The 20126-nt window shown below is 37.9% G+C and overlaps 1 protein-coding gene across 4 annotated transcripts in view; it reads left to right on the top strand.

The window, feature by feature from the left end:
* Positions 1–19673, top strand: part of fbxw7 (F-box and WD repeat domain containing 7) — a 177781-nt gene extending 158108 nt beyond the window's left edge. For all 4 annotated transcript variants that reach the window (XM_048197725.1, XM_048197727.1, XM_048197728.1 and 1 more), the window contains 6 exons: positions 64–200; positions 1475–1588; positions 11039–11220; positions 12572–12797; positions 13798–14008; positions 17314–19673. In XM_048197725.1, the coding sequence (XP_048053682.1) occupies positions 64–200; positions 1475–1588; positions 11039–11220; positions 12572–12797; positions 13798–14008; positions 17314–17582 (1139 nt within the window). In that variant the 3' untranslated portion in view covers positions 17583–19673. The remainder of the gene's footprint in view (positions 1–63; positions 201–1474; positions 1589–11038; positions 11221–12571; positions 12798–13797; positions 14009–17313) is intronic.
* The last annotated feature ends 453 nt before the right edge of the window (positions 19674–20126 follow it).

Genomic DNA, 20126 nt, shown 5'->3' with positions numbered 1-20126 from the left:
ATTATAATAGTAGAATCATTCATTGAATAAGTGTCACCAACATAGAAAACTTCTGTTTTGCAGGTATTGACGAACCTTTGCACATAAAGAGAAGGAAGGTTATCAAGCCAGGGTTTACACACAGTCCCTGGAAGAGTGCCTACATCAGACAACACAGAATAGACACCAACTGGAGGAGAGGGGACCTCAAATCACCTAAGGTAGTGTGTGTGTGTGTTCACTTTCATTCTCACTCCTACTTCACGGGTACATTCCTGATAGTGTCCTTTGAAGTGGACTTCACTAGATATGCACCCATTTAAAAAAAAAGTGTTTATACCCTGGGTCTAAAAAGGCACTGCAAATGGCACAGGGAACAAGTGTACATCGATACATTACAGAAAATATTAAAAATATTAATCTAGAAAATAATTTTTATACATTTTATTTAATTAATATATTATTTTAACTATATATACAAACACTACAGTTCAATTGTTAGGCGTCAGTACTTTTTTCTTTTTTTTAATGTATACTTTTACTCTGTAAGGATGCAATAAGTTTATCAAAGGTGACAGTAAAGATGTATAATGTTACAGAAGGTTTCTGTTTTATTTCTGCTTCCTAATCCTGAAAAAAAAAAAACAATTAACAGGGTTTTCAACAAAAAAATGTTTCTTGAGCAGCAAATCAGCATATTAGAATGATTTCTGATCATGTGACTCTGAAGACTGGAATATGGGTGCCTGAAATTTGCCACCATAAGAATAAATTACATCTTTAAATATATTAAAATAGAAAACTGTTATTTTAAATTGTAACATTTCACAGTATTGCTGTGTTTACAGCATTTATGATCAAATAAATGCAGCCTTGGTGAGCATAAGAGACTTCTTTCAAATACATAAAAATCTTACTGAGGATGGATAGATGGTTTTGCTTCTATCCCCTTTTTTCCTGCATTCATTTTTCTAGTTCCTTGTTACTGTAAGGCATAATATTAAATCACTTTAATCACTTTGTCAGAATTGGCACTCAAAATGATTTTTACTGCTTTCGGTCTTTGTTGCAAATCTAATTTGGAATTCCGTTTGAGAGACACCCATCAGCCAGCCTGTCACCTGGGGCTCAGTCCTGGAACGGATATGAGTGGAAATGTTTAAGAAAACACCTGCACTAGCCTGTAAAGAGCTACTTAAAAATCCTCTTTAAGGCACGGTGGGTGAAAGAAAAAAAAGATTTTTAGTTTTTAGTTTTTTTTTTTATGTACATATGCTTCCGCTGCACCAGAACAACAGAAGCCGTTATTTACCTGACTCGTTTGTTACCATGGTGACCATGAAAACGTCGGTTTCATTCACATATGTCAAGTTGAAAGCTGCTGTGCCATTTGCCACATCAGCAGTTTCACATCATCCTCACACGTCACTGAAATACTGGCATTTCTGTTCATTTTGTAATTATTCCTCTCTTTTTCTCCTTTGATGATCTCCAGGTGTTGAAAGGCCATGACGACCATGTCATCACCTGTCTCCAGTTTTGTGGAAATCGCATAGTGAGCGGCTCAGATGACAACACGCTCAAAGTGTGGTCTGCTGTTACTGGGAAGGTGAGGTTTTATTCATTTATTTATTTAGCTTTAAAAGTAAAGTCATAATTGTCCAGCAGAAATAAATGTTTAAATACATTTTTTTTCTTTTTTAATTAAAGAAATGGAATATATTATTTTGTTGAATACCTGCTGTAAGATTAATACTCTCTGCAGAGGATTCTGATGAAAATGAGGCTAAACAAATACTGTTTCATCACTCTTTCTTAAAGCCACCGTTCTATGTACACTGCAAAAGTTGTATTATGACATATTTAAAAATAAAAAAATAAAAAATAAAATAAAATACACAATTCAATATATATAACACATCCAAAATGTAAAAATATGCCATCTGCTCCACTTTATTGCAACACTACAATCCGGCAGATTTAAAGTTTGCTATTTAAATTCAGCTTAGGGGTCACAGAGTAACATATTAATCTTCTATTAGTCACGTCTTCACGTGATATGAATTCAAAGGGTTATGGGTTAAAATGATTGGCTTTATTTCTGCTATCAGTATCAATGATGATCATTTAATTATCTCAATTACTACTGAATCATATATTGATCACTCATATATATCAAGAAACTCTGCTTTTTGCCATTTTCTGTAATGTTTGGTGGCTTTGCTTGCATTTTCAAAATGCTTTCAGATATGAGGTGTACATAAATATGCAGTTGACTCCTCTGTCCTTTCATTCTCTTCATCTTCTCACTCTCTCTCTCTCATGGGAGGTGTCTGTTTTCATTGAGCATCCTTGTACAACAGCACTCACTGCCATCTCAATTCATCCAGAAAACCTGCACATGACCATCTTCATCACTTATTCACGTGAGAATGTGGGAACAGTCATGTTCTATTGAACACTGAGATGATCACCAGCTGCAAACACCCTGTCTTTCTGGCTGGCTGACTGTCTCTCTCTCTTTCTCAAGTCCATTCTCTGCCATTCCCTCCCTCCTGCACTTTAAGGATTCATTGCGCTAGCTGATGCAGTGACATGGTCCTTGTGCTGCAAGTTTATGGCAGTTGTAAAATAATGTGTGCGTGTGTGTGTGTGCGGTTCACTCATCATGCAGTGCTGCCCTTTCCATCCTGACCTCCATTTTCATCCAGAGTCTAATGAAATCTCTCCTTTTAATGTTCAGTATTATAACCGATACTAACACAGGCGTTATCATCCTCGCTTGTTAGATTTTTCCATCTTCCATCCTCCATGTGAGACTCACTAGTCCGCTTTTCACAGAAGAGGATCTCAAATCATTCCCAAGGTTATCAGCCTTTGAGCTTCTGTAATCAAATCTAGCGTGCATTGATTGGCTCTCGTCTTATCACAGCGGAGACGTGATTGGTGCAGCAGCAACATGCTGTCTGATGAGAGACATCATCGTAACAGATGGCAGATGCGCCATGATTAGGGTCATCGCCGCATATATGGCAGGCTGCCTTTTTGTTCCCATCATGCAGTTCTGTTCGCGGAGCTGTCGAAAAGAAGCACCAGCTTGAAAATGCTTGTAAAGCTTGGATCAACTTCTGTTACCCAGAAATATATCCAAATTCTTTCAAAAAAAGGCTAAAACAGGCAGACATTTGTATTTGTTCCTGTTCATCTGGCCCATGATGGAAAACATAATCGATATGCCAATAATTATTTTTATTGTCAACATTGTAAGTCTACATTACTTGAGATTAATTAAATTACTTGAAATGGACATTACTTAAATGAAAAATTGTAAAAGATTGCAGAAGTAATCTTAAAGGGTTAGTTCACCCAAAAATGAAAATTCTGTCGTTAATTACTCACCCTCATGTCGTCCCATACCCGTAAGATTTTCGGAACACAAATTAAGATATTTTTGATTAAATCCGAGAGGTATATGACTCCTCCATAGACAGCAATATAATCAACAATTTCAAGGTCCAGAAAGGTACTAAAGACATCGTTAAAGCAGGCGACGTGACTACAGTGGTTCAACCTTAATTTTATGAAGCGACGAGAATACTACAAATATAACGACTGTATTCAACAATATCTTCCCTGTCATTTTCCTTTCGCAGTAAGCACAATGCAGGCTTCTGTGTTTATGTCCGAATGCCGGCCCAATATTGGCCGGCGCTGTTGACGCGAGCAGAGCGACACGTGTGATGCTGACACAGGAGCCAGCCAATCATGAACCGGCGTTCGGACGTAGAACCTGTAAGCGGTAGACATAAACAACGTATGAGAATGACACAGAAGAGAAGATATTGTTAAATAAAGTCATTAATTTTGTTTTGTTTTTGCACACAAAAAGTGTTCTCGTCGTTTCATAAAATTAAGGTTGAATCATGTTGACCGTTTTAAGGATGTCTTTAGCACCTTTCTGGACCTTGAAAGTGTTGATTACATTTCTGTATATGGACGAATCGTATACCTCTTGGATTTCATCGAAAATATCTTAATTTGTATTATGAAGATAAACTAAGGTCTTGCGGGTGTGGACCGACATGACGTAATTTTCATTTTTGGGTGAACTAACCCTTTAAACAAAAATATCCAATGTCGTAATAAATACCTAATATAAGCTGATAAATGAAACAGCTAAAATAAGTAAATTAAATATCTAAATAGGTCAATTTTCAATATTTTCAATTCAGCGTTTAAATATTTAAATTGTTATTATAATATTTTTAATTGCCGATATCAGTCGCTAACCGTATGATGCCAGTATTGTGCATCCTCTAATATAAAGAAGATTATAGCTATGTAGTGTCTCAAGTCTGATGCAATGCTTAGTTTAGAGAGTCCCACGGCACTGGCTGTGGCCAATTAAACAGGAAATGCTGTGTCCTTTGAAGCGCCTGTCAGAGGAAGTGGAACAGTGAAGCAGGAGACAATAGGATTTAGTGCGACTATACTCTTTCCGACACTCTTCACTTCTGCAGTTCACTCAGCTGTGAACTGTAAACTGTCTTTTTGAGTACATTAGTTAAGTCCAATATACATTCTTCTTGTGTTTTTGAAAATTAGCATTTTCCACACTTTTGTGGTCTGCAGTCCTGTTGTCATGGCCACAGCCACAAATGTTATTTCGGCTGCGTATGCCTCTCTGAATCTATGGATGTGGTCCCCCTCCCCTCTGCTTCATTGCTCTGTCCATCTCTTTCTGGTTCTCTTACAGTGTCTGTTTCTTGACCTTGGGTCTGTTTACTTTTTCCTCTCGCTACACTTCAGTTCACCATTTAAGTGCTGTAAACCCCAGGAGCTCATGCGAGCAGCTCACAGGCAGATACTCACCCTCTGAGACAAAACCTTCTCGGGTTGGGATCGATAGCAGATCTAGACAAATAGGCTCCTTTGGGTCATGGGTCCCGAATTTCTACATCACCAACCCCCATATACACACATACTCAGACAAACACTGTTTGTTTGTTTTTTCAGTTTGACCTCTATTTTGTCTAAAGAATGAAAGCATGTGCTTTCGCTTTGTATGGTGGTTGGATGTGTCATTGTCCAAAATTCTCTGCGTTCTTTGTTTGCTTTGCTCTGATATTGTCTGAGGATAAAGCCAGCAAAAGAATGTCAAAGCAAGGGAATAGTTGGAATTCCTTTGCACACAAGTGCTCCTTTCTCATTAAACACCCTTCACTGTTTTCACTCATTATAGTGGAGCCCATTTTGAGTTTATATATTAAAACAGAAAATTGCCATTCACTTGTTTTTCACAAGAAAAAAAAATGTCTGTCCAAAGGGGCCATTTTGCTGCAGTCCATCTGTTGGAAGCAGCAGGTTTCTTTCTGTTTAGGTAAAAAGGTGCCCTTCACTGCTGATCTGAGACCAGATTAACAGCTTTTCCCATTACAGATAATGTTTATTGAGAGTTGGCAACACCACCGCTATGCGCTGGTTCCCGCTTTCTGTAGAAGTGATTCATGAAAAACTTGGATGGGAAAAAACATTGTTTATAGAGAAATACTGGATGCTAAAAGTAGTTTCTTCAATCAAGGATATTATATATTAATGCACACAAAAACAGTTTGAGACATGCAGTCTTGGCTAAGGTTGCGATTCATTTAGACATGAGACATATAAACAAAAAAATATTCAAAACCTCTACTGTTTTATTTGAATGATTCTTTTATAATGTGTTATGGGTCAATTTGACTCATTTCGGTTTTTGATAAGTCAAATATTGTTTTTGAATGTGTACAAAATTTCTATCATGATTATGATGTTCATTGTTAAAGGCAGCCTCATAGACCCGAAATAAAAAGGGTAGTTGAGAAACTGACATAAAACACAGAGTATTTACATTTATGCATTTGGCTGTTGCTTTAACCAAAGAAACTTACACCGCATTGAAGGCGTACATTTTTATAAGTTTATGCATGTTCAGTTCATTGCAAATCAAACCCATGATCTTGGCGTTGTTAGCGCCATGCTCTACCGCTTAAGCTTCAGGAAATCACTTCTCTTAACCAATGTTTTAAAAAACGTGAAAAAATAGCAATATTTTTATTGTTTTGTTCCAACCATAATGATCGTACCCAGATTTGTAAGCTAATATAAGAATCTGCCCATAAGAGTCATGTTTTCATAAACTTTGCTTGTGAGAGCAATTCACTAGGCATGCTTTCTTGACATTATTTAGTGGTTGCATGTCTTTATTTTTTAGCTGAATCAGGAAAGCTGCATAGGAAACACTTGCTTAACTACATAAGTATGCTGATTGACACATTTATACTGGAATATTTTTGATTTTATACCCAACCCCTAGTATCATTAGCCCAACATGAAAATAAGTAAATGTTTGAGCGACGCCTGATATGAATGGTAGATAAAGATCTGATAGGCGTGCCATGGATTACAGACCATCTTCACCCACACTTGCATGATAATGCTATTACTGGCCCCCTTCCATAGTAAATGAATGGGCCTCATGCTGTGTAATAGGGAAGTGATTTTGAGGGAAGATTAGGCTCTAGCGCAGCATCATGCTCATTTGAATGTGTGCCACGCTTGAGGATGTGTACAGCACGATAAGCGTCTGATGAGGGATGAAAAGTGACAGAAACATAAGCAAACAGATGAGCTTCTTTGGATTAGGATCAAGATAAGAACAGGGGATTCTGTGGACTTTGCTTTTAATGTTGGCTCCATTGCATGACCGACAAAACAAACTACATTGCTCAGATTACCTGGTAAATGAGGCGTTTTAGCGATTGCACCACTTCATGGATTATATGTAGCACTCTCTCTCCATCTCACTGAGAGCTGTCGGACTTATCCGACACTCTCCCCGAGTTGAGAAGGATTCGTCCTAAAACTTCAGAGACGATCACCAGCACTCTGAAGCAATGGAAGTTTCCTCTATGCCAGCTGTACGGACATGTCTGACGTCTAGCAGCTTTAAAATGCCTGTGGAATATTCTTCATGAAGTGACAGTGACACTTGGCCAACATCTCTCTCTTTCTGTCACATCACAACCAGCCCAGGGCTAAGATGTATTTAATCTGGCTTCTCTGAGATGTGTCGACAGGATTTACCCACAGCTCTTTTCACCTGTTCAGGGATGAGTGGCGTGTAAAGTTTTGGTGACCACAAAGGGTTATGTGGATGCCTTGAAAATGAGACTAAAAGGCTTTTCACACTGTGCTTAAAGCAGCATTTCTCGCTTGTAATTCTGAAAGAGAAACCCTGGCCTGGCTATGCCCGATTTTCTAAAGTGTGATTTTTCAGGCCTGGAAAAATCAGAAATTAATAAAATCGTAGAGAAATCACAGAAAATTCTGTAGTCAATAGAAATGTTCCTGATGCTCTATTATAAAATATTTATTTGGTTAAGTATATCTTGTAAGTGTCTCTGTAAAATAAATTATTAAAAAAAAAAATCTATGCACACCTAAACAGTCTTGGCCAAGGTTGGGATTCACCTAGGGGTGACCAGTATTATCAAAAAAAAAATCAACCTGATTAAAAATAGAAATAAAAAAAAAAATCCTAAAAAGATATTAGAGAAGTCATGGAAAGTTCTGTAGTCAATGGAAATGATCTTATGCTATATATATATATATATATATATATATATATATATATATATATATATATATATATATATATATATATATATATATATATATATATACACACATATGTCTTGGAAAAATAACTAAAATATTTGGAAACACATAACTGGTCATAAACATCCTCAGCGCTTACCGCATTAAAATTTCATAAGCTTTTTGTACTATTTAGTTTCAGCACCTGAGGGGAAAAAATAATGTCGAACAGCAACGACAAATGCATTAACTGAAATAAACCAGCAGCAGTATTATGTTTGTAGTATTTTTCAGAAGATGTAAGATGCCAAAGCAGATTTGACAAAATATCCACAGACAAATCAACTATTAAAGCAACTACTTGCATGATATAAACTCATGAATATGGAAATAAGAACATAAAACGTACCCAGGATTAATTACTAACCCAGGGTAAAGTATGAACTGTATGAAACCACGGGTTTATTGACAAATTCAAACCCGAAAGCCCTTGAGACCGTTTATGCAATGTGCTCAAAGCAGCTCTCTGCCGCTGGAGGTCACCTTTCGTGGAGTTGTTTACAGTAGCGCAGGAGGCCTGGGTGTGACAGGACGTACTGTAGAGAGGAGTGAGGAGGTCACAGGGAGTGTATGAGCATATGCATCTATGTCTCTTACTGTGAAAACAGCCCTCCAGCCCCCATCCCCCTGTTTACTTCTTGCTTTCATCACATCTTTCACTCATCCTAAAGCCTTTGGCTCCATTTCACGCTCTCTCCCCTCGTTTTCGCTGCTTTATTCCGCTTTTAATTTCCTGCGACTCTCCTCCCCCTCCCTCGCTCCAGCCATGACTCAGACTGCACCTTTGGCTGACCACCAACTCCTTAACATGCAGACTGCAGCACTCCTGCCCAAACCATCCACCCACTCCTGCATCAGAGAAACAAACACACCCAGCCGGAGATTACCTTCATATGCTGATCTTGCAAATTGTGTATTAGAAGATGTCTATAGCTGTTCTTGAATAAGCTTTAACCTCTGCTTGTATGAGGCCTGATTGTCTAAACACCCCAACTAAAGATTTTTTTAATGAGTTTTATGTTAGCTGTAGACAATTGGCTTCATACAATTCATATGTAATGCATCTAACCCAGTGTTTTGTTGTTGTTGTTTGTTTTGTATTATTTGTATATCATTGTAGTATTTACTAATGTTGAATTTGCTTTTATTTTTAAGTTTTTATTTTAATTTAAATTTTAGTAATTTTGTTTTTGCAATTTTTAATGTTTTTTTTTTCTATTTAGATTTTTTTATTTCAGTTTAAGTAAGTTTCGTACTTTTCGTACGAATTTTTTTTTTTTTTTCCAGCTTTATTAATGAAAACAGTGGGTTTTTTTGTTTGTTTTTTTTGTTTTTTTTGTCGTTTGTTTTAACCATAACAACACTGATCTAACCTCTGATGACCTTTTGAAAAGTCAGTCTTTCCCAGAAAGCTTGGAACTGAAGTAATATGGTGGTGACAGCTTTGCTGGGTTTTGTACGCAAAGACTGTTTACCCTTCTATTTACGCAAACAGCCATCAGCCATTTATTGGGCCTAGATGAGGTTTTGTGCTCACGAGAACCGTACCATGGTTATGGCACACTATAATTTCCTCTGTTTACCTTGTATATACCCTCCTTTAACTCCTTTACGGAGCCCAGGCTCAACAGCTGAACTGCTTAATTGACAGATGTTGTTCAATCTTTAGTTCCCACAAACCATTGTAGTCTGTGGTTTGAAGTTGAAAAGCTTTAATAATAGTGCTCTTCCAGATGGGAGAATACTTTTTTAGTATGAAAATAGGAGGGTTAGCAATGAAACAGCTGCTCTAAACAGTCTGCTCACCATCTGAAACGCACAATTTGTGTGCCAGTCCTGGCCATTCAGGGATACGGTGGGTTTTGAACATGAAAACGAGAGTGTTGAAATGGGACTCGCTTCACTCCGACAAGCGCGATGTGGATTTTTGGAAGGAGACTAAACAAAATAAGCACTGGCACTTTACCACCCTAGCCACAATTTGCACGGTATCTTCTTCCCCAAGATTAGATGTGGACTGTAAAATGAGTGGAATTTGAAAGGGGTTACTCAAATGGATTTAAACCTCGATCCTTGGCTTCAAACGTTTCCCACCAGCCACTCAAACGGAATGCTAATCTCAATGCCTCGTGGGTGCCACAGACTTGCTCTTTTATGGTTTCTCAACGGGCAGATAAACAGACACCTAAGCCATTTGGTTTCAAAGGTCCTCTTCCAGACACAGCCTGAGCAGGCTGTAATCGCCTGAGAACACGGCCTGAAAGCTCTCCGTGCTCACCGGCATTATTTAAACCACCCCAACATTCCATGGGAAAGATCTATCGCCTTAGTAACACGTACTCATTATGGAACACAACACCTCATGCATAATGCAGTAAGAAGTACATTAATATTCATGATATAACCTCCCTCCTTTTTCTCTCTGGCGTGTTATGGACACTACAAATTTGAGTGGAGTAGCTTTTGATCACAAGATAAGAAATTGGCTTTGGGCACGTTTAACGCGTGATTGTTCAGAGACAACGTCCCTGTCGGTCGTTCCTTTAGTTCCCTATGAAGAGCCGTTCTGCTTTTAACCCCTTCGTTTTATCGTCCCATTTGTCATTTTTGCAGGTACAGTAATTGTTAATTGGTTTGATTTCCTCAGTAGTTGCTCTTTTGTTCCATCAATTGCCACATACAGCGATAGAACAAAGTAAGGCATGTTAAAACGCTTGAAAGCCCTCTGTGTTGTGGAGGTTGGTCTCCACTTCTAAAGATTAATGATGCATTGCGGTTGATCATGAATCGAGATGGAGACAGAAATAGGAGCAGCTGCATTATGAATTAAAGGCCTTGAGACCTCCTCTTTCACATCTCCTGGGTTTATCACCCCTGCTTTTATCGGTCATGGTTCAGAGGTTACGCCTTTGACGCTTGCGATGCTTTCCACTTGCCTCATAACACAACGAAATGACCATAGGCACCTTTGATTCCATGTTTGCCTCTGAAAATAAATTGAATTTGGTTTAATTATATTTAAAGGAAATGGCCCTTAGCCTTATGGATTATTCTAAAGGATTTCTCTCATCATGCCGATCAATATCTAATATATTACATGAAATAAACAGTTTCTTTTTATATTAACTATGCTTCAAATGGACTGTAGAGTTATTTGATATATGTTGATAAGCAGAAGTAATGTCTTGGGTAAAGGTCAAAATGATAAATCTGAGTGCTTAAAATTAGAGCAGTCATTGGGTAATTCATTTGCAACCTGTTTTGTTGGCCATTTTTTATTCTCCATTCTTTCAGTTGCATTTTAAACACATGCCATTGTAATTCAGTTGATTTACACTTGTATTCCTTCTCTCTTTGTCGCCAGTGTTTGCGGACGTTAGTCGGCCACACCGGTGGGGTCTGGTCCTCTCAGATGCGAGACAACATCATTATCAGTGGCTCCACAGACCGAACGCTGAAGGTCTGGAATGCAGAGACGGGAGAATGTATCCACACGCTGTACGGTCATACCTCAACAGTGCGCTGTATGCACTTGCATGAGAAAAGGTAACATCTACTACCTCTCAAAGAGCACTTTACATGCAGATTGCATATAGATTACTCCACTGAGGGCAAACAACCTTTACTCACATTTATTACAGTAAAGGCAGTAATGTTGTGAAATATTTTAACAATAAAAAAAGCTGTTTTATGTTTGAATATATTTTAAAATGTAATGTATTCCTGTGATGGTACAGCAGCCACTACTACAGTCTTCAGTGTCACATGATCCTTCAAAAATCATTCTAATATGCTGTTTTAGTGCTCAAGAAACATTTCTTGTGGCCTTTTTGTTTTCCTTTGTGGTCATGTGACAAAATAAATTGGATTAAATAATGTCTAAGGATGATTCCCAGCAAAGGGGTAGATGACATTTAACCTATTAAACAGAATTTAATAATAGATTTACATTAATTAAATACTTTATTAGATATATTAAGATTATCCCAGCTTTCTTATAAGGGAAAACCAAAAAAATGTACATGATTAATACATTTGTGTGGATTGCACTCTTAGCACAATATATTTTTTAATATTAAAATTAAAATTAGATGTTAAAAGCATTTAAATATTAATATTAACTGAAATATTAATGGTAATGAATCGAAATGAAACATTTCTGGTTAAAAGAAATTGAAAGTGAAACACTGATGTAGAGTATAAGCTTTGGATAAACAACTACAATGCATGCAGTTCATTAACCTTCAATTTACTTATAAAGTACAGTATATTATATAATACTTCTTTAAAGATAATTCCCTTCAATAGCAGCAGACAATATACGATTGTGTGCTGGTTAAACCGCACATTTCCCATCTGGTTTCAGCTTTAACCGTGCGGAGTACTCGCATACAGAGTTGAGCTTTGCTTCTTTATGCTCTGTTGTGAACTACACAATTGCTCGCCTGACAATATTCTCTGTTTTGAAAGCCTTTGGGCCAATTGGTGTGCATATTTTCCCTTTGTGTCAAGCTTGATTGCTTATTTTGTTCGGTGACCTCAGGCTTCATTCAGCAACAACAATAGTAGTTTCTGTTTGTTACTCTTATGCTTCGCCAGCACTCATTTTAATGTTCATTTTGTTTGTTTAAAAAAAATATATATCAAACTCGTGTCCTAGGGGTCTGGCTTTTATAAGCAAATAATGTTTTTGCTTTGATTTATGTAAAGCTATAAGCAAATACAACCCTTGAAGGTACAAGCAGCTGACTGTCATAGACTGCTGAATTAATGGCTGATTAAATCCTACCATCATAAGTTGGAAAAGAAATCATTTTAACATTATGTGAAACTTTTAAATGCAAGCACACACTCCTTTAAGATGTTGAAAAGTAAAGCAGTTTGTTTTCTCTCTCAGGGTGGTGAGCGGTTCTCGGGACGCCACGCTGCGGGTTTGGGACATAGAGACGGGTCAGTGTTTGCACGTGCTCATGGGTCACGTGGCAGCCGTTCGTTGCGTACAGTATGACGGCCGTAGGGTGGTCAGCGGGGCCTATGACTTCATGGTGAAAGTGTGGGATCCTGAAACCGAGACCTGCCTACACACACTCCAGGGTCACACCAACAGAGTCTACTCCCTTCAGGTAAACATAGACATTTACGCACACCTGACACATGTGCCCTGGCTAACGCTTGACCACTTCACCTGCCTCTCAGAGGTCATATCAATGCCAGATGGACTCATAGTTCTTTAAAGTAAGAAAAAGAATCAAGCCATCTCCTCAAAGAAAAATGAAATGTCTTTGCGGGTCATTGCTACGTTAATTCTTGAGCAATAGATCTTTAAAGCACAATCATCACTCAGTGCTCTAAAGGAGCATGGGTTAAAGAGATATTTGGCCTGAATAAGAAGCACTATCATTCTGTCTATTCTCTTTAAAAGCTTTCGTGACCCACTGCTAACTGTGCAGGAAGCTTACCTGAACCACATTCAATCAGTATTATCTAATCATGAGTGTGTAACCGTATTAGGATCTGCAAAATGGGGGGGATAAATAAATGATCATCAAAATAATTTTTTACCTTAAAAAAAAAAAAAAAAAAAAAAAAGATTATGTGCACTGAAGGTGTAAGGAAATCTGTATATATTTTTTTTAATGGTTACACTGAATGACGTTATTAAATTGTTAAACTATTGTAAACCAACATAACTGCAAAGATTACATTAAGAACGTTTAGGCTTTTTTTTCTTTTCTTTTTTTTTTTTGTATCTTGGACAGCCTCTTTGTCTTTGACCCAGCAAAGCATTTGGACTGTAGTCCGTACTAATCTCCATTTGCCCTCATTTTTTCATATATCCATAATTTTAAGAGCTCTGCAAAAAAAAAATAATAAAAAAATCAAACACAGTGCCATTTAATGCAATAACAATGGAATGGAAAATATCTGGAATTCAGTTGTTGCTGCATCTCATTGTGAAATGAATCAAATCCCTGCCCTGCTCAATGCAGCTTTTATTGAATTGTTCTTGGGTTTTATTCTAGACACAGAATAAGCCTAATGATTTAAAGCCTAGTCATTTTCTTACATAATGTAATTTATTAATTACTGAACAATGATTTATTTAATCCGCTCTTTCTACAGTTTGACGGCATCCATGTGGTGAGCGGTTCATTGGACACGTCAATTCGGGTGTGGGATGTAGAGACAGGAAACTGTATTCACACGCTCACAGGTCATCAGTCTCTCACCAGCGGCATGGAGCTCAAAGATAATATCCTCGTCTCTGGAAATGCAGACTCCACCGTCAAGATCTGGGACATCAAGACCGGCCAGTGCCTACAGACACTGCAAGGTGAGCAGAAAGAGTATGACTGATCGCAACTCGGTCAAAGGAATAGTTCACCTAAAAATTACAATGACAGATCAGCGACTTAAAGTCACCATTAAATCAAAATTGACAATTCTTAAACTGTTCACACTGCCAGCGACGTCAGTGAGGCAGTGAGGTCGTAAGTGGGTGTTCCCATTTCTAGTTGCCTAGCATTCACAGATGCTATTCATTGTTGTAGACACCCAATCCATTTTCTTGCCACTAAAAACTAAACTAAGGGAAAAGACTAAATATAAATGGAATCAGTACAAATGCTTAATATTAAAGATGAATGAGAAACAGCAAGTGCTTTTTGCCATCGTGGCTATTTATCCGTGGCAAAAGCACAAGCACTGGTCTATATGGGTTTCCCGAATCCATTCAGGCTCTGAGTCAGCACGGCGAGTACTCCCGTATGTACACAGAAGACGTATCATGAATTATAGGAAAGTTGCTGACCTCTAAAATAACTTTTGTAGTGACTGATCACATACGGATCACATACACTCCACTGACTTTACTCCTAATGGTTGTCGCTCCCGAATGTCGCTCTTTATTTGCACAAAGTTTAACAACTCAATTTTGTCCCTTCACTGGACACGCCTACATCTTGTCGCCAACGGTTACGGTCACTCATGTAGGGCTGTCAAACGATTAATCGCGATTAATCGCATACAAAATAAAAGTTTGAGTTTGCCTAATATATGTGTGAGTACTGTATGCGATTAATCGCGATTAATCATTTGACAGCCCTACACTCATGCTGCCGGACATGACCAGCTCTCCATTGAAATGAATGGGATCATGTCACTTTGTCGCTGCATTGCTGGCAGTTTGAACACTGCTTTATTTTTTGTGGATTATTGAATTGTTTTTAAAAAAATTATTTATCTGTACACATACAACGTGAAGTAAATAAAAAATGAAAAAAAAAATATATTATATATATATATATATAGTAGTTAGTTTTGGGGTGAACTGTTCCTTTAAGAGCTTTATCCATTGCATTTTGACATGGAAATGGAAATGATAGGCATTTGTTTCCAAAGATGTATTTTTCATAATTCCCAGACACTCTTAGCATCTTGAGCCTTAATCTTCTGGAAGGGTGAGGAATAGATGACATGATCAAAGGAATTGGAGGGGGTTGTGGTTGTCTTGTTGGGGGTGCCCAGAGGGTAAGACAGTGGGGGATGGACCATTTATTGGTTTGTAGGTCATTTAATTAGGTCATTGAGCATTTCCTGTTATCACTTAATGACTCTCGTTTGACATAATAAACAAAAACACACATTTGACCCTAGACAAGATGCTCAACTCAATGGCGGAGCTTTGAAGTGCGAATGCTCATACACACAGTCACTCATTAAAGGAAAAGGGTCTATTGTGCCACTCTGTGTAGTGTCTTGCACATCAATAGAGAGCGGCCATCTCATTTACATTCACACAGTTGACTTTAGCGCTCTACTAATGGGTATTCATAGACAAATTTGTTCCTTTGAAATGGATATTTTTGGTTTTCATTCACTCATGAACTTCAATCTGTCTTTGTTCTCAGGTCTAGATGTTTGATAATATAATTTTCAGTATTTGACTGTGGATTGCCTGTGATGTTGCTGTAATAGCTCACCACACCCCTCTGCAGTAACAGGAGCCAGTGTAGCACATCTTTTTTTGCTCTATATGCCTCGCTGACAGCAGTCTAAGCACTTTTGTTTAGACTCATATATTCCTTGGCCTATCAGAAAGTGTGGCTCAATTCAATACCTCAAGGGCATAGAATCAAAGCCATTTATGCCACAGTATTTCCCGTAACCATAGTTACTCGTTCTCTCTCCGCTCTCTCCATCGTGGCAAGTAGCTGCAGTTCGATTTCCTGTCTATCGGTGCTTTCAGCGTTGCGGGGTGTGTGTGATGAGCCTCTACATATGGAATCCCTTGTGGAAAAGTACACATTAGCATAAAAAGAATACTTATTAGGGAAATAATATACTTTAAAAGAATATACCTAAATGCAAAGTGAATGTAATTTTTTTGACACTTAAATACATGTTATTCGCTGTAAAATTAGCAGTAAAATGAATATGTATTTGTTTAAATTGTTTGAACTCGAGTGCTTTGGCCAATTTAAGTATATAATTATATGTAATTTCATAATTCCTTCTATTGTCTTTGAAATATGATTAAAGTGTAATGCTGTATATACCTCCAGGGCCAGAGTTGAAAACTGTACTTGACGGTAAAACTTTAAAATTTAGGGGCTGGTTACACGACACCGTTTTCAACTAAAAATGAAAAACTTTTATGCGTTTTTGCTGTTCATTTACACAACAACAGTGTTTTGGTGGTCGGAAAACGCACATTTTTGAAAGCGGGTTTCAAAGTGTACGTTTTTGAAATGTGTCGTCTGTACACGTAAAACTCAAAGGAAAAGCATTTTTAAGCATATCATTGTTGTGTAAATGTACTCTTATTATTACAAGTAGAGCTGTATGATTAATCGTTAAAAAACTGTGATCTCATTTCCAACACCCACACAATCTTGTTCCTTAATGGTGCTTCAGCTATGTCTATTAAACCTTTGACAAGTAGCTACGATCACAGCAGAACATTCAGATCTGCGTTTGTGCTGCCACTGACCCAGAAAGATCAGCTGTCACGTAAAGTTATGAAATGGCTTCACAAACAGTCCTTTCAACCACAAAGTATCATTATTTCTGTGTTACGATAATTCAAATGATCAGAGAAGTACTGGGATAAAAGTTTATATTTCAGATATAAACACTGATATCTACAGTAGCGATCAAAATAGGCCAATGGCTAAAATAGGCTAGTACCTTTTGAAAGTACCTTGATGCTTCAAAGGCTGTATAATTACATCATTACACCTGTAGGTGGCGACAAGTGACTGTTAAAGTGTATTTGTCATTGAATCATTTACTGAAGAGATTCGTTCAAAAACGAATTAAATTAAATATTATACTCCAGCAATTAACATTTTGTCTGAACCTCTAGTAAATGACATGTATAATTATATTTTGTTTAGTTGTCTATTCAGAATCGTGATCTGTTTTAAACAAAACTTTTATCAATTTATCCAGAATCGTGCAGCTCTAATTACAAAGTGCACTTTTTAAAAGTGTACTCAAATATGTCAAGAAATAATCAAAGTGAAAGTGTACACTTGTGTGGCCTTTTATTTCAATAATATTATATTATCTGCAAGTACGTTATATTATCAATGTCAACTCCTAACTTTTCCTTTCTTTCTTTTATTTCGCTCTCAGGTCCCCACAAGCACCAGAGTGCAGTAACATGCTTGCAGTTCAACAAGAATTTTGTCATCACCAGCTCCGATGACGGTACGGTGAAGTTGTGGGACCTTCGGACAGGCGAGTTCATCCGCAACCTGGTCACACTGGAGAGCGGAGGCAGCGGCGGTGTGGTCTGGCGCATCCGTGCCTCCAATACCAAACTCGTTTGCGCGGTGGGCAGCCGTAACGGCACAGAGGAAACCAAGCTCCTGGTGTTGGACTTCGATGTGGACATGAAGTGAAGGGGGTGAACTTAATGGGGACTTGTTTGGAAAATAGGGAGGGGGGGGTGGGAGAGCAACCTGCCCCGGGTCTTTCCGCACCAGGACCGATCGCTCACTTCATGGCATCTCCACCTCCCCGATAAGTTGCCGCCAACATCTCTCCCCGTCGTGCCACGGTCCACGACTGCCGCCACGGTTCCGTTCACCTTCCGAAGGGGGAGGGGTGGGGGCAGACACTCATGCACCACAGCATTCTGGGAAGGAAACTGACAAGAAAGACTTGGGAAGACAGGATTGTCCCTTTTCCTACCACTCAAGGCGACCTTGCACAGAGACTTGTTTGCTCAAGCCTGACTGAAATTCACACCCATATGTACAAACGTTATTTTTTTGATCAAAACAGTCAACACTGTATACATGACCCTAACGCATCAACACGGACACGGAGTGATAAATAGTGTATACAAATAAAATTTTAATGGAGAAAGATGAGAATTGAAGAGCTTTGTACTTGCGGGAGTGATTGGTGAAAGAGAGACAAAGGAAGCCAATTTTGTCAGTCCTCATCAACCTCAGCACACGCCAAATATCCCTTTCTTCCTGACACGTTATTTTCTTTTGTATCTGTTTTTTTTTTTTTCTTTGTTCCCCACAACTTTTTTTTTTTTTTTTTTGGTTTTCGCATCAACAGCTGTGAATTAAAGTTTTGTGCTTTCTTTTCAAGTTCAGCATTTTTGTTCACTTCCTGTCTACTGTTGCAAACAACAGGTCTCAGTATTAAGCTAAACCCACTCTGCTGTTTCACACATTTTTGAGGTTTTATTTTGTAATGTGTTTTTTTTTTTTTTTAATTTTAGTGCTCCATAAGCAGTGCCTCTCTGGATCGGAGATGACCTGTGTTCATTGTTTTTCAACCAGTCTGGTCTCATTAGTTCATCAGTGCTGGTGCTCTGTGGGAAATGGGAATGTTTTCCCATAAGCTCCTGGGAATATGTCTCTCCCCCACCTCCCCCCACCTTTTTTTTCCCCCAGTACTGTCCATCCCAGTGGCCAAACTGGATTTTATGCTGCTAGACACACAGAAAAATAAGGTGGAACTTTAACTGGCTGTGACGTTTTAGTCCCAGACGAAATTCTAAACAAAAGTTACTTGTAGAGTTTGAACTTGTAAAAATGACACAAACAAACATACCAACAAAAGCAAGATATCGACATAACAGCTTCTCTTTTTTTGCCACTGAAACTTGAGCCAAATGTGCCTCTACGAGGCGTAGAGGAGGGAGAATGTCTGACAAAGAGACTGGTTTGTCTGCTGAGATGAAACGACGGACGAGTAGAAACTATTTTGCGCGTTTGTGAGCATGACTGGGTGTGCGTGCGGGTGTGTGTTTGAGCAAATTGTTCACACATTCCTTGGGACAAAAGCTCTGTCAGCCTGTTCTGTGTGGAAATGTATGCTTTGACAAAAAAAAAGAATACCGTTCTTGTTTTTAATTAGTTGAAAAACGAGATTGTTGGAACCGACGTTAAGTTACCGAAGAAAAAAAGGTGGTCTTAGTGTACAGAAATGGACATCTGATTACGTTTTAAGTGCTAGAGCTAACCTGGTTCCGTTGGTAATGCTCTCATGAGTTTTGTTTTTTTTTTGTTTGTTTCGTTTTGTTTTTTGTTTCTTTTCTTTTTTTTTCTTTCTTTTTTTTATGGTAAAGCAGCTTCATAGATAAACAGAACGTAACCGCATCCGTAGCCAAACGATTTGTCTCATCCTCCAAGTCACACAACTCAAGCTGAACTGTGAAAGTGGTTTAACACTGTATATTAAAAGAAAAAACAATCTTGTTCTTTCTCCTGTTTTTTTGTTTTTTTGTTTTTTTTTTCCTGGTTTTTTTCCTTTTTTTTTTTTTTTTCCTGTTTAATTTATAATCTGGTTTGAGAAATCAGATGTTGGAGCTGTTTTATTTTTTCAGTTTATGTAAACTGCCTGGCATAACAGACAGATAAAAAAGAAACCTTAAAGGGATTGTGTATTTGTTTGATTCATTTAGAATTTTTATTTTCTTATAACTTAAGTGCAATAAAATGTGGGTTTTTCTTTGTTCATTTCAACGATTTTGGCTGTCTGTGTTCCTCAATGTGTGAAAGTGTGTCATGTGTCTAATAAAGCTTCTATAGTTTGTTCTGCTTATGAAAAAGGCATTCCAACCATGGGGCTTATTGGTTAATGTGATATTCATTTAACAAGGCAGAAAAGCTCGTCTTCTCTTGTCTTCTAGACAGGATGACAACTTTTCTCCTTCTGGTACAGCTAATTCTCTCTTAAAAGCCCCAGATGCTTGAGCTGCACTGCAGTGTGTCCTGCAAGAATAGCTGATAAATCATTTAAAAATATCTGCCTGATGTCTCGAGGGTAGATCAGTAACCTTTCTAAACCTTTTTAACCATAAATCGTGTACAAATCGTCTACGATCTTTTTATGTGCCTTAGGGTTTCCATGATCACAAACCTTTGGCATCAGGAGAATGTAAATTTGAGCTCTTAGACATAACCAAATGTTTTTCAGAA

The sequence above is a fragment of the Megalobrama amblycephala genome, linkage group LG7 (assembly GCF_018812025.1).
Source record: "Megalobrama amblycephala isolate DHTTF-2021 linkage group LG7, ASM1881202v1, whole genome shotgun sequence".
Lineage (NCBI taxonomy): Eukaryota > Metazoa > Chordata > Actinopteri > Cypriniformes > Xenocyprididae > Megalobrama > Megalobrama amblycephala.
The sequence above is the reverse complement of the archived record's forward strand: the minus strand, read 5'-3'. Positions and strand labels throughout refer to the sequence as shown.